Source organism: Lepisma saccharinum, chromosome 13 (genome assembly GCF_977018435.1).
Source record: "Lepisma saccharinum chromosome 13, izLepSacc3.1, whole genome shotgun sequence".
NCBI lineage: Eukaryota > Metazoa > Arthropoda > Insecta > Zygentoma > Lepismatidae > Lepisma > Lepisma saccharinum.
The window spans coordinates 64,906,378-64,919,234 of record NC_139241.1 but is presented as its reverse complement, the minus strand read 5'-3'; the positions used below and the strand labels follow the sequence as shown (position 1 = coordinate 64,919,234).

The 12,857-nt window shown below is 39.4% G+C and overlaps 1 protein-coding gene across 2 annotated transcripts in view; it reads left to right on the top strand.

Annotated features, from left to right (window-relative positions):
- Ret (protein kinase receptor Ret oncogene) overlaps positions 1–12,857 on the top strand; it is a 349,319-nt gene that overhangs the window by 191,177 nt on the left and 145,285 nt on the right. For both annotated transcript variants that reach the window (XM_083134370.1, XM_083134369.1), the window contains exon 3: positions 11,269–11,408. In XM_083134370.1, coding sequence (XP_082990496.1) covers positions 11,269–11,408 — 140 coding nt within the window. The remainder of the gene's footprint in view (positions 1–11,268; positions 11,409–12,857) is intronic.

The following is a 12,857-nucleotide window of genomic DNA, read 5'->3' as shown; positions in this document are numbered from 1 at the left end:
ACTCTGCACCAAGTACAAATGTAACAAGGTACAAGAATAGGACGATATATATACTCAAAAATTACTTCCCTCCAGACTATTAGAAAATTGTTCTGGAACATTCTAGCAGGTGGCTTTCCCTTGTCAACTGTACTTTCACCTAAAAGGCTAAACATATTTTCTTTCATCTAGAATGTGGTTGGACTCTCCATCTCACGCTCTATTTCCTTCATTCTTCTTCCTTCTTCTCTCCTCTTTCTCTCTTGTGCTTTCCACTCTTTCTAACACCTTCTTCCATTCTTTCTTTATCTTCAGTTACCCATTCCAGTTCATTGTGTCTTCTTCACCTTTCTTCTCTATTTCCTTGGACTCCTTCCATTTTCTCACTAGTATTCTCTTCTCTATTCCTATCTGCGTAGCCTCATCCCACTCTATGTCATGTCCTGTGTTGTTTCAACCTGTCTTTCAGCCTCTTTTTCGTTTCTCCTATGTACACACTCTGGCATTCTTTACATGTATATATATCGTCCTGTTTTGTACCTTGTTACATTTGTACATGGTGCAGAGTCTGAAGAAGACCTTGCTAGAAGGTTGAAACGTTACGTTTAGTTTATGTTTTTAATAAAATAAATTTCTGCCTTGGTCAGCATATTGAGTTGGACTAGTTGTGGTGTACTGGTTCACCTGCTAGTTTTCGCCTCACACGATGCTTATCACCGTTCTTATGTTCCCACAAGACATTGCGCAGTGCAGACAAGCTAAAATGATGGACGAGCAAATTGAAGAACGTCTTAGGAGAATTGCTACTGCCGTTATTAAAAATTAAAATTATTAAAATAAATGCATGGGCTAGAAATTAGCTCGAAAGAAAATATGGTAATGAAGGTAAACTCAACAAGCAGGATTCGTTCTTAAAAAAATATTTTGTTCAACTAAATATGTCAAACATTTAATACACTGGTAATACTAGGTCATTCAAATATGACCGGGACTGATTTTTCTTACCAAATCCGTTATTGTCAACTTATTTGCACATGTCACCCTTCAAAGTACTCCCCTCCAACGTTCTGGAAGCATCTTAATGCCCTTTTCATAAAAGTTTTTCGGTTGGCTGCGTATCCACTCCCGAACACTACCGATGCCGTTATCCGCAAACCGCATGCCTTCCAAGTCTGATTTAAGCCTTCCAAACAGGTAGAAATCACTTTGGGCCAAATCGGGACTGTATGGCTGTTGTGGCAGAAGGTCTGATTTCAATTTGCTGAGGGTTGCCATAGTTGTTTTGGCTGTATGAGGCCGTGCATTGCCTTGAAGGAAGGCTACCAGATTTCCACCTCTCTTCCGCTTGGATTGGATCTTTTCCTTCACTTCTGTTGTCAGGAGTTCTGAGTAATAAGCTGCAGTGACTGTTCTGGCATCTGTAAGAAAGTCTACATGGATAACCCCCTGCCAGTCCCCCTGCCATCACTAACGGGTCTGGGAGAACCGACGATCATGCAGTTCTTTCTCCACGCGCTCTCTTCCCTCTCTGAAGTACTTACACCACTCAAACACACGGGTTCGTGAGAGACACTCTTCCCCATACTTTTGTTTGAGTCTCTGCAAAGTTTCAGATGGCTGGACGTTTTCTCCAACGAGAAATTTGATCACAATGTGTTGTTCCACGCTCCGCGGCACCTTCTGTTCGCTCATCACTCTAGCAACACTCAGACGTGACTGAGCAGGTTCTTACCTACGCGAGAGGGAGGGTGGGAGTTGTGGCTCTATTCTCCCAAGGACGCACAACTGCTGCGCATGGCAGGTTGTTTGGAAAAAAAAAAAAAATCAGTCCCGGTTATATTTGAATGACCTAGTAATAAGGATTTTTATTATTTTCATTATAGACCATTTGTCGTGTACACTTTGAATAAGTTCCTAAATATTAATGAACACGAATGCACATCATCCATGTTTTTTTCTTTCATCGAACAGCGAACGAAAACAAACAACGCTCGGGAAATCACGGATTATCTTCTCACATGACCAAACTTTTACTCTGATTTGCTGTTCCACAGAATCTAGTAGAGAAAGTCAGTTGCAATTAGAACACAATCTAGTCGTCAAAACCAGTCTAGCAGCCAGCGTGGCAGCCATCATTTCCAGCGTTAACTAGGACATTCCTACTGGAAACTAGTTCCGTGTGATTCGGCCTTTACACAGGCAAAGACATTTCTCCCGTAAAATTGTTTATTTGGGATATGTCCCTTTCCCAGGAGCCCCCTCAATTAATTCGTACCTCAAATTGGGTGTTACTCGTACATTGGAAGGATCCCTTCATCAATTTAACGCAATCGCCATCTGATCGCGATTAGTGGGGAAAAAATGTTCTCGTCAAATAATAAAAATGAAAGTATCAATATGCCCGTTATAAGGAGGTGGCAAAGTCAAATTCCTCGTAGAATCCCAACGCCAATAATCCAATTAATTTAAAGCCGCCGCTATTGTTCTCTGACGAACCGACTATGCTTTGAGGTCAAAGGATCTTTAATTTAGGTTACAGGCAACGTCAATGGAATGTTCAAAAAATGAAAGGCTAAAAATAATATTTCCAAGAATCTCATTCAGATTGCTGAGCTAAAGCCTCAAAGCTGAGTTTGACACGGATCTATGTGTGATTCCTGCAATCACCGCCTGCCCGAAGGTATTTTTCGTGAAAGGCGTTGATTAAAATGAACAATCTCGTGGAAGAATCCGTATTCAATTCAAACCGCTAATTAGACTAATTACTTATCGTATGATTCAATCTAGACCTTCACGGAAGCGATTTAACGTCTCTCTCTCTCTCTATCTTCCTCTTCCTTGTTTTTCTGTCTTTACCGTTCTCTCTCTCTTTCTTTTTCTCTAATCCAGCGGCGTATACTCTGGGTCATCTAGGTAATCGGAGATGAGCCGGCTATAATTCGAAAAAAAAGTTGTTTTTTCTTCCCAATATTCTTCCGAACCAATCTTTGATTTATACATTTATTTGCTTCCAGCGCGCCAATGTTTTCAGCCGTTTGCCGCTGAATGTCGGGGAGGCGTTCTCCAGGTGGTGGAATCTCGGCAGGGTGAGATTCCACCTGCTCCCTTTAAATCCCTTGGTGACATGGAGGGTAGAGGGGGAGGAAACACTGCTTCTAAGGCGCGGTGATTCCGCGGCCAGGGTAACCTCTTTCTGGAGAGAGTCCTCCAGTCGCACTCTCCACCCCTTTCTTCGGCTGGCGCCCTCTTCTGCATATTCTTCCCCGATGGTCTTTGTATCGTAGGAGGTCTGTTGTTTACAGCAGAGAAATTTCTCAGGAACGGGAATTCTTGGTTCACAAATTACATACTGAAAAGGGAAGTAGGGAAAATACACGTGAAACTGCGCGAGAAACAGGGAAATCTGAATAACATTTGTAAACCAATTCCATGTTAATTCTCATTTTACATTTGCTTCTGTCTTCCTCATCTACGCTATTTCAACAGAATTTGTCAAAGGGAAAAGGCTTAAATAGTGAAGATGAAGATAATTAATTAAATAAATTAAAATTTCAAGGAATTACACCGACCTCCGTGGCGGAGTGATTAGCACAGCTCCCTACAACGTCAGAGGTCCAGGGTTTGAACACCGGCCTTTGTAAATGTCCCTTCATCAATTTCATCATATCATCACTCATCACGATTGGATCCCACTTTAAACCGTAGGTCCAGTCCCGATTAGCCTTACTGTGCATAAAGTGGACTTAAAACACCAAATCAAACCAAACTCATCATAGCCAAAACTGGCAGAAAAGCGACGTAAAAAGACCTAACTCAATCAATCCAACAGCATGGATTATTTCACTAGCACATTCCTTTCATATTCTATGTTACAGGTTGTCTTTTATAGGTTTTTTACACTTTCTTGTTTTATTATTTGAAATTCTAAACGTAGATTAACTGCAATGGCAACAATTAATCGATAGTTGTTGCAACAATAAGGTGAAATTTTCCACACAAACATTCATATATCCTGTCTGAATGCTGAGGTAAATTTGCAGGGAGACTTCAGGAGTGGGTGGATGAATCAAGGGTCGGAGGTTACCCACTCGTTAAAACCAGTATACACCACTAATCTAATCCCCTCTACGTCTCTCCCTTCCTTTTCTTATCTCTATTTCTCTCTCTCTCTCTTCCTTCCCTTTCTCTATCTCTATAACCTTCTGTTTCTCTCTCTTCCCCTCTATAGCTAGTTCTCTCTCTCTCTCCATATATCTCTGCGCTTCCTTCTTCTTCTCTCTCTTCATTGCCAAATTTCTCTCTCCTCATCTCTCCCTTCTGTGTGTCTCTCTCTTCTCCTCTCTCCCTCTAGCTCTCACTCTCCCCATATCTCTTCTCTGTCATTCTTTCTATCACTCACTCTCACTCTTCCCCTCTTTCTCTCTCCTCTCCCTCTCTCTATCTCTCTTTCCTTTTGTTTCCCACTCTCTCTCCCTCTCTCTCTCTCTCTCTCTCTCAATATATCTCTAATTCTACCTTTCCCTGGATCTCTTCGCTTCTGTGTTACTCTATTCCCCCTCTGCCTCGCTTTCTCCCTCTCTTCTGCTCTATTTTTAGTTATCTCTCCCTATGTTTCCTTATTCACTTCCCTTCTATCTCTCTGCTTCTAGTTCCCCCTCTGCCTATCTGTCTTCGCTTCTCTCTCATTTGCAAAACCTCACATCTCATCTACCTATATGTTTCATGTCGCGCCACGCGCATTTTCTTTTTCCAGTCAACTTGTGAACGCGGTTTCATTTCTTGCTCTCCGATTGGCTGTTGGAAAGTTACGGTGCTGTGATTGAGAGAATATCTTGTTTGCGCTGTACGTTAGTTTAGGTTAGGTTAGGTAAGGTAAGGTTAGATTAGATTAGAAAGCAGCAAATTTGCGCTAAAAATAGGAAATAAGACATTCTCACAATCACAGCACCGTAACTTTCCAACAGCCAATCAGAGAGCAAGAAATGAAACCGCATTCACAAGTTGACTGGAAAAAGAAAATTCGCTGGCGGGACAGCAATTTACAACGACGTTATAGGCAACGAAAAAAAACTAGAATAAGCGCAAAAACCATCTATAATATACAAATTAGATGGTAGTTATTCATAAATAGATCCCAACGAGTGCATGGGCGTGCCATAGGAAATGGTTGAAGAGGCTGCAATCCCCATCAAATACGTACATGAACGAAAATATTGAATCTTTGAGAAAAATATTGCTTCATAAAATCATAAATAATGAAATTGAATCTCCACTCTCCATGTCACAGCTGCATTTTTAAAAACGGGAAAGCTATTTTCTCCGAACGAAACATTATCGCAACTGATATATTTGATGTTAGTGTTTATGTTTATATGTTACACAGATTTTGTATAGATACTAAGTTAAGAGACAATCGGCAATATCGGAATGAGCAATCTATATTATCCTCATCGTTACGATTTGCCAAAAATGACAGAAAATACGAAGAAAAAACTACAATAGTTCGAATTTTTCATCCTGCAAGGTATGGTGGTAGCGATGCGGCGAGTATAGAGAATGCAGCAGACTTGTTCTTCGGCGCAGGGAGTAACTTATACAGCGAGGTTGTTACCGTTGAAAGAAGAAGCGAAAATTCTCAAGACGCTTGGGATTCTGGGAGAAAATGATAGCGCCATCTTGCGGTCCGAAACTTCGTGTATCTCGCTTCATCCACATGCAATGGCTCCCCGCTCGAGAATAACGGTCGTTATCCTGGAAGATAGCCAGCCCCTCCCGCGGACCATCTTTCCAGTCCTCTTGAATTATACAGTGGACGCTCTCAATTGAAAGATGCTCGCGGTGTGCGGCGGCGCAACGTCGTGCGGCTGCCGGAAACAAAATTCATTCTCGTTTTCCGTCTGCGATTGTGCTTCAGGGATGAATTTAGCAGCTGAAATTCGGATGGATCAATGTTTAATAGCCATTTTTGCGTTGCGTTTTCTTTCTATCTTGCTCAGGCGCTATTGTGTTCTCTGTATGGCCCTGTGCTTCAAGGTTACATCAATATCTCTCAGTTAATTTCCAAAGTTTTCCAATGTTCTTTTTGTTTTTTTTTAAATAATTATCAACTCACTCTCGGTACAAGGGTGTCAACGTCTCCTATTGGCATAACATCCTGGAAGCTTTCTGATAACGAGGCTATGGTGCCTGAAACTTTATCCACGATAATTCCTTGTAGAGTAGCTTTATCCACTTTTATTCCCCTTTACGACTCTTTTCTCTTGATTTTATCGTGACGATGAAGATGAATAATAATAATTAAAACTGATGAGGGAACACTCACGAACGTACATCTACAGGATAAACAACAAATTATTATATTGGCTGTGGATTCATGCGCAAAAGCCTTGTTAGTCTGAAAGTAGTACTACGAGGAAGAATGATTGTCATTTGAGTGATTTCCAAGGTCATTCATTGCATCCTCCTCGTATTTGTGAGATCTTTGAAGTTAATCTCCTGATATTTCTACCTTACTTACTTTTACTTACTTAGTCGCGTCCTCTTCTACCTGCCGGTGTCGAGGGGTTACAGAGAGCTCTCCAGATATTTCTGTCGAACGCCTTTTCCTGTGCCTCTTTCCATCTTATGCTTCGTTTCTCCAAAATCTCTTTGACACTCATATTCCATGTCTTTCTTGGTCTTCCTTTTGGTCTTGTTCCTTGTGGACGTGCTTCCCATATCTGCTTTGGCAGTCTCGTCTCACTCATTCTGCTCAAATGGCCGAACCATATGAGTTGATTACGTTCAACTGTTTCTTGTAGTGGCTGAGCATTTAAAGATTGCCGAATGGTTTGATTTCTTATCCGATCTTTTCTGGTTTTCCCACTTATTCTTCGAAGGTACCTAATTTCCATTGTTTGTACACTTTACAGGTGTTTTCCAGTCATTGTCCAATTTTCACTGCTATATGTAAGTGTTGGTATATAAATTGTTTTATATACAGTGAATTTTGTTTGGGTAGATATTTCTTTTTTGCCTATAAATCCTCGGTTTATCATTTGATATAGCTTTCCTGTCTTCATGATTCTATCTCTTATTTCTTCCTCTTCTTTTCCTTGACTGTTTATAATTACTCCAAGATACTTGAAATTTGTCACTTGTTCTAAAGGTTTGTTATTCAGTTTTAACTTATGGTTTGTCTTTTCTCTGCTAATTATCATTGTTTTAGTTTTCTCTGTATTTATTTCCATATTCTTTTTCTTTAATTCTTCATTAAGAATATTTAGCTTATATTGTAAACTAGCCTGTGTATTAGCTATTAGTATAATATCATCAGCGTATATGAGCTCTGTTAGTTTAATTGATTTCATATTCCAGTATCCTACATGAAATTGTTTCATTTTTATATGGCATTCCTTTATTACTTCATCTAATAGGATTATAAATAGATATGGTGATAGTATATCTCCCTGTTTAACTCCTGTTGTTATTTCAAATTCCTCTGACTGGTGGTTTCTCGTCCTCACTCTTAGGCATAGAGAAGCCGATCCTTCTAAGGGGAGTAAACCCCTATCAGAAAATCCCAGGTCCTCCAAGGAAGTGGAGGGTGGAGCATAGATATTTCTACCTATTTCTCCGATATTTTCTCTCCAAGTTCCTTTCCATTAAATGTGTCCCCCCTATTAACTCAATTTCCCCTCCAAATTCCCATCTGTGACTTTACCATTTCCTCCAAATGTCTCACATCCACATTTTCCTTTAATTATTGTTCTCCCTATTTCTACAATTTTTCCTAAACGCTTTAATCTATTGTTTCCCACCATTTTCTCCAGACTTTTCTTTATTAATGTTCTATTTCCTTAATTTGTCTCTGCAAGTTTCCTTTCTTCACTCTTTCCTCCAAATGTCCCTTTATAATTAATTGTTTCCCTATTTCCTACTTGTTTTCCCTCCAGACTCCACTCAATTGTGTTGTATCGTTACTTCCTTCTCTTAGGAATCTGTTTTTCCCTATTGCGTCAATATTTCTTTAATATCTCCCTACTAACTTTATTATATCTGTTTTCCCTATTCCGTCAGCATCTTTCCTCCAAACTTTCACCAACTGTTTGTTTTCCCATATATCTCTAACAATTTTCCGCCAAACCTTCTGAAACGGGATTTTGACAACCGAAGCGGCAACCATTAAAGGGAGTGGAGTTCAGCGCCCCCGGGACGCAAGTCGTTCACGGCTGATGAGGCAGAAGCCGCCAACGTTCGATAAACCTTGCCAGTCATAATTTCGGATGCGGTGTGTTGAGGCTAATGAGAGTTCGTCGCTCAAATCAACTTGGAGCGTTCGGTCAATGTCAAAGGCCGATGCCGTGGGTTTTCGCAAGCCAATCGGGTTAAACGCCTTCTCAGGGGCAATTTGTGTGCGCGGGTGTGGAGGGGGGTATCCCGTTTGTCCTTGATGTTTGAGGCATGAAATGGGAATTCACAAAACTCTGTTTCAGCTCTCAATGCACTCGTTCTCTCAGAGAATTTTCTGTTTTGGGTGAAATATCTCGCTTCAAGTATTGCTAATTCTACGGAGAACGGTGGCAATCAGAAAAAAATGCTAGCTACTTTTGAGTTTCAAAAAAAATATCTCAAAACTATCAATGTTTTAATGTTGCTGATAGCTAGAGGCATGCAAATTTCGTTTTTGACGAAAACACGAAATATAAAATAACATGCTAAAATGTTCATTTTTCCTCTTTCCGAAAGGTGTGAGGTGCATTTTCCTAACCTGTTTTGTCACGAAATAATGTGAAATGAACTGCAAAATGCGAAATATACTCTTAAACATGAAATTTACCGTTTATATACCGACGCGACACTTTCTGAAGTCTGAAGTATCCTGTGAGTTATGCAATTCACGGAAAATTGATTAATTCTGCTGTAAATATTTGAGAAGCAAAAATGGACTCCTTTATACAGGAATAAACTTAATACTTGGTAACTACATAAATGTGCTATTAGAAGGGATAAGTTTATTTTGTGTAATAAGTGCAGTTTATAAATCAAATTTGGGATTATATTCACATTTTTAAAACCAAAATGTCATTTTATATAGCATTTTGATGTGATTATTCACCGATATAACACCGAAATTTTATTTCATTTACCGCTTTTGAACCCGAAATCGACTTTTTTTGTACCGAAATTTTGCTCTTATATTTACCAAAAATATGTGCCTCTACTGATAGCCTTCAAACAGATCTTTAAAATGATACCAGTCTCACCTCTAAATGTTTAATAGCGGCGAAGCCATGGACAACTTTATTTCTCATAATATTTGAAGAAATCTGGCCTAATCTGATTTGACTTTTTAGTTACGTATTTCAAAATCGATAACAACAATCACAAAGACCCCAAAAAAATTCAATATCTTCAGTTTGGGTTGAATTGGTTGATTGAATTGTTGCTTGAAGTCCACTTTATGCACAGAAAGGCTAATCGGGACTAGGCCTGCAGTTTAAAGTGGGGTTCGTACCACTATATGCTTCAACCGGGTATCGAACCCGGGACCCCTTGATTACAAGGCGACGACAATCTAAATAGCATGAAATTATTTTTTTATTTGGTTTATTTTAGTTCGGTTTTGGCCAATCGTGAAGATGAGTCATGATATCATGAAACTGATGGAGAAACTCTCGCAAAGAAATCCCATGCTCGGAATTCGAACCCGGGCCCCCTGGAGTCGTAGAGCACTGTGCTAACCACTTTGCCACGGATGTCGATCTATGAAGTTAAAATAAACCGAAAGCTGGGTGATTTCCTCTGATTCTAAGCTACATCATAGCACGATAGGGCCAGTGATCAGTGTGGCATTTGGAAAACTTCCATGTTTCAACACACATGAGGTGTACACCATGGCAATCTTCCTTCTTTAAACCTTTTTCAGTTTAAATAACAGAGACATAATATAGCCTACAGTCATTATACAATTTAAAATTTACAGATCCTCAATACTATTACCAGGAAAATGTTTCGGAAGAGGAATACAGGTATTCAGAGCGGGATTCTCCCTCCCTCTTAAAAATATTACTCTGAGTCGAATGAGTTTTCCCAAATGTGACGTCAATCTCCAACCTATAGTTCCATCTCCTGATGAAAGAAGGTGCGAGCTGTATTGTCTCACATCCTTTCAGAGGTTACAAACAGCCTGTAGCGAAGTGTTGAGAAAACAGAAATTCCGTGCCGACACATCTTGCTGTCTCTTCTCTCCTTCTGCAAGAGATAACAGAGGGAGGGGAAGAGCTATATGTGACGTTCTCCGCAGATGCATTGCGATCTATTAGACGTTGAACGCGAGCGTGACGTACCTTTGGAGGAAAGATTGCAAGAAACGTACGAGAAAAGTGGAGACAGCCGTCCTTCGAGGAGAATTCTTCTGGTCTTTTAAACAATTCATCCCCGACCTGATTAAAGTGAATAAATTCAGACTCCTTATCAATTCCATGCACACGCTTTCTCCCGCGAGAAAACTTTTGGAGACAAGGCACAGGGTTGAATATTTAAGGCAGTCCATGACTAAAACTAGCTGTTGCTTAAAAATGGCTCGATGATTGAAATTTATCAAAACTTAAAATAAGCTGATGGTTAAAACTAATCGACGGTTAAACATGATCGACTGTTAAAATGGCACGACCGTTAAAACTTGTAGGTATATACTTAAAATAAGTTAATGATCAAACTAATCAACAGTTAAATTTAATCGATGGTTAAAATGACTTGTCAGTATGTAAAAACAGTTGATGGTTAGATTTAATCGATGCTTAAAATGATACGATGATTAAAATTTGTCGATAATAAAAATAAGTTGAAAGTTAAAACGAATCGATGATTGAAATGGTATGATGATTGAAATTTTAAACAGTTAAATATAAGTTGATGTTAAAACTTAGTCGATGTTTTTTTAACCATAAATAATTTAACAATTACATAAAATAAGTTCATAGTTAAAACTACTTGATGATAGCTTAATCTAAGCATAAACTTACCCACTGTTGAAATTACATGGTTAAGATTGATCCATTCTTAAATATAGCCAATGGTTAAATTTTGTCTGCAAATTTCTTGTTAATGATAATGAGACATGCATGAAATCAGCTTGGACAGTTAAAATTAGTCAAATGCCTGATATGAATCAATGTTGAAACAGTCTATGGTTAACATAAATCGAAGTTAAATTTACTCGATGGTGCTCTTAAGTACCTACAATGCAATTATGACCCATTTCTTGTCAATGGCGATTCTAATATTTATCTCCTTTCTCTTTTCCAGTGCACGAGAATGCAAATATCACGGCAACGGCTGTTCACGCGTCTGGTAGACAATTAGAAGACTCTCCAACAATGATGGTCGAGTTAGTTGTAGTTCCAGAGATGAAAATTGCCGACATCTGCAACAGCGATGGCGAAGAGGTATGTATTGTTGTCTAATTGTGGATGTTTATAGATTTAAGAGAGCAAGTGTTCGAAATTAGCGGTTGCAAGTCGAAAAATAAGGGTGTAATGTTTCATTTGGCGTCTAGATGAATTTAGCAAGTCGTCATTTTCGGCGACTATGCACGATGGAAAGTTTGACTCCTAGTTGAATTTAGTCTGTCGTCATTTTTGGCGACTATGAACGATGCATTTTATCTTGAATCTTCTAGATCTAAGAGCGTAATCTATTTCATATTACAGACTAATAGACGATACATAATTTCATTTATGTCGTTGGTCATTCAATGTTATATATCACTACCTCAGTGGCGTAGCCAATGGGTGCACCCTGAAATAGTTTACAAATTGGACAAATTGCACTGTTACGAAAGACCGCTTTCACGGCGCTGCGACTGCACAATATCGCAGCCACTTCCCACATTTTCCTGCCTGCATATGCAAGTTACGCTCCGACCACATCGGAACTTACTTCCTGAACGCTCCTCGTATTTACATGTTAAAAAGTTGTTGTTGTTGTTTTTAATAAAAATCGGTATATAGGCTCATATTTACACGCAGAAAAATATTTATTTACCTCAAAATCCGAGTTATATCATTACTTCAAGTATTTTTTCTACATACTCCCCCAGTAAATCTCCCCCCCCCCTCCTCTATATTGTCTCATTTTTTCTGCCCTCGTCACTTCGTGCTTAGTTACCAACAGACGGAAGAGCCAATTTAAGACCACAAAAGAGCGAGAGAAAGCAATGATGCATTCTATTGTTCACAGAGAGTTAGAAAGCCTTGTCTTGGGCTACACTTGAAACTTTGATCTACAAATGGGAGGAAATTGTTGCAAATGAGTTAGGTGTGTTCTCAACGGAAGCGGGATTACAGCGTTCAAAGAGAGATGGACAAAAAGTTACCTACACATTTTCTAACACACAAAGGTCACATTTGGTCGTATTAGTTACCCGCAATGTGACGTCAGGTGTACTGATGTACGATTAAGGTTAGTTTACGAAATATATGCACTGGTGACGTTTAGCTTTGTTATTTACTCTATGCATCATGTTTGATTCGCCTATTTACAATATACGAGGGTGGATCATTAAGTATCACACAACATTTTCTTCCCGCGATGTTATTGTGGCTGGGACGTTGAAATTTTACAGATGTGTGGTTTGAAGTTCGCGCTAGAGACGGAATTTGTTTGATCAGGTATAACTCTTGTGGCAGAAGAGTGAACTACTTAATAAAGATGGCGCGCATGTTATTGTCGTTAACGTGTGAAAAGCAAAGAGCTGTCGTTCGTTTTTTGTGGACGAAAGGACAAAACCCAAGTGAAATTCTCAGGGAAATGTTGGGCGTGTATGGGGAAGACTGTTTGGACCGTAGCAACATCTCCAGGTGGTGCGCATTCTTTCAAGGAGGCCGTCTGAAGCT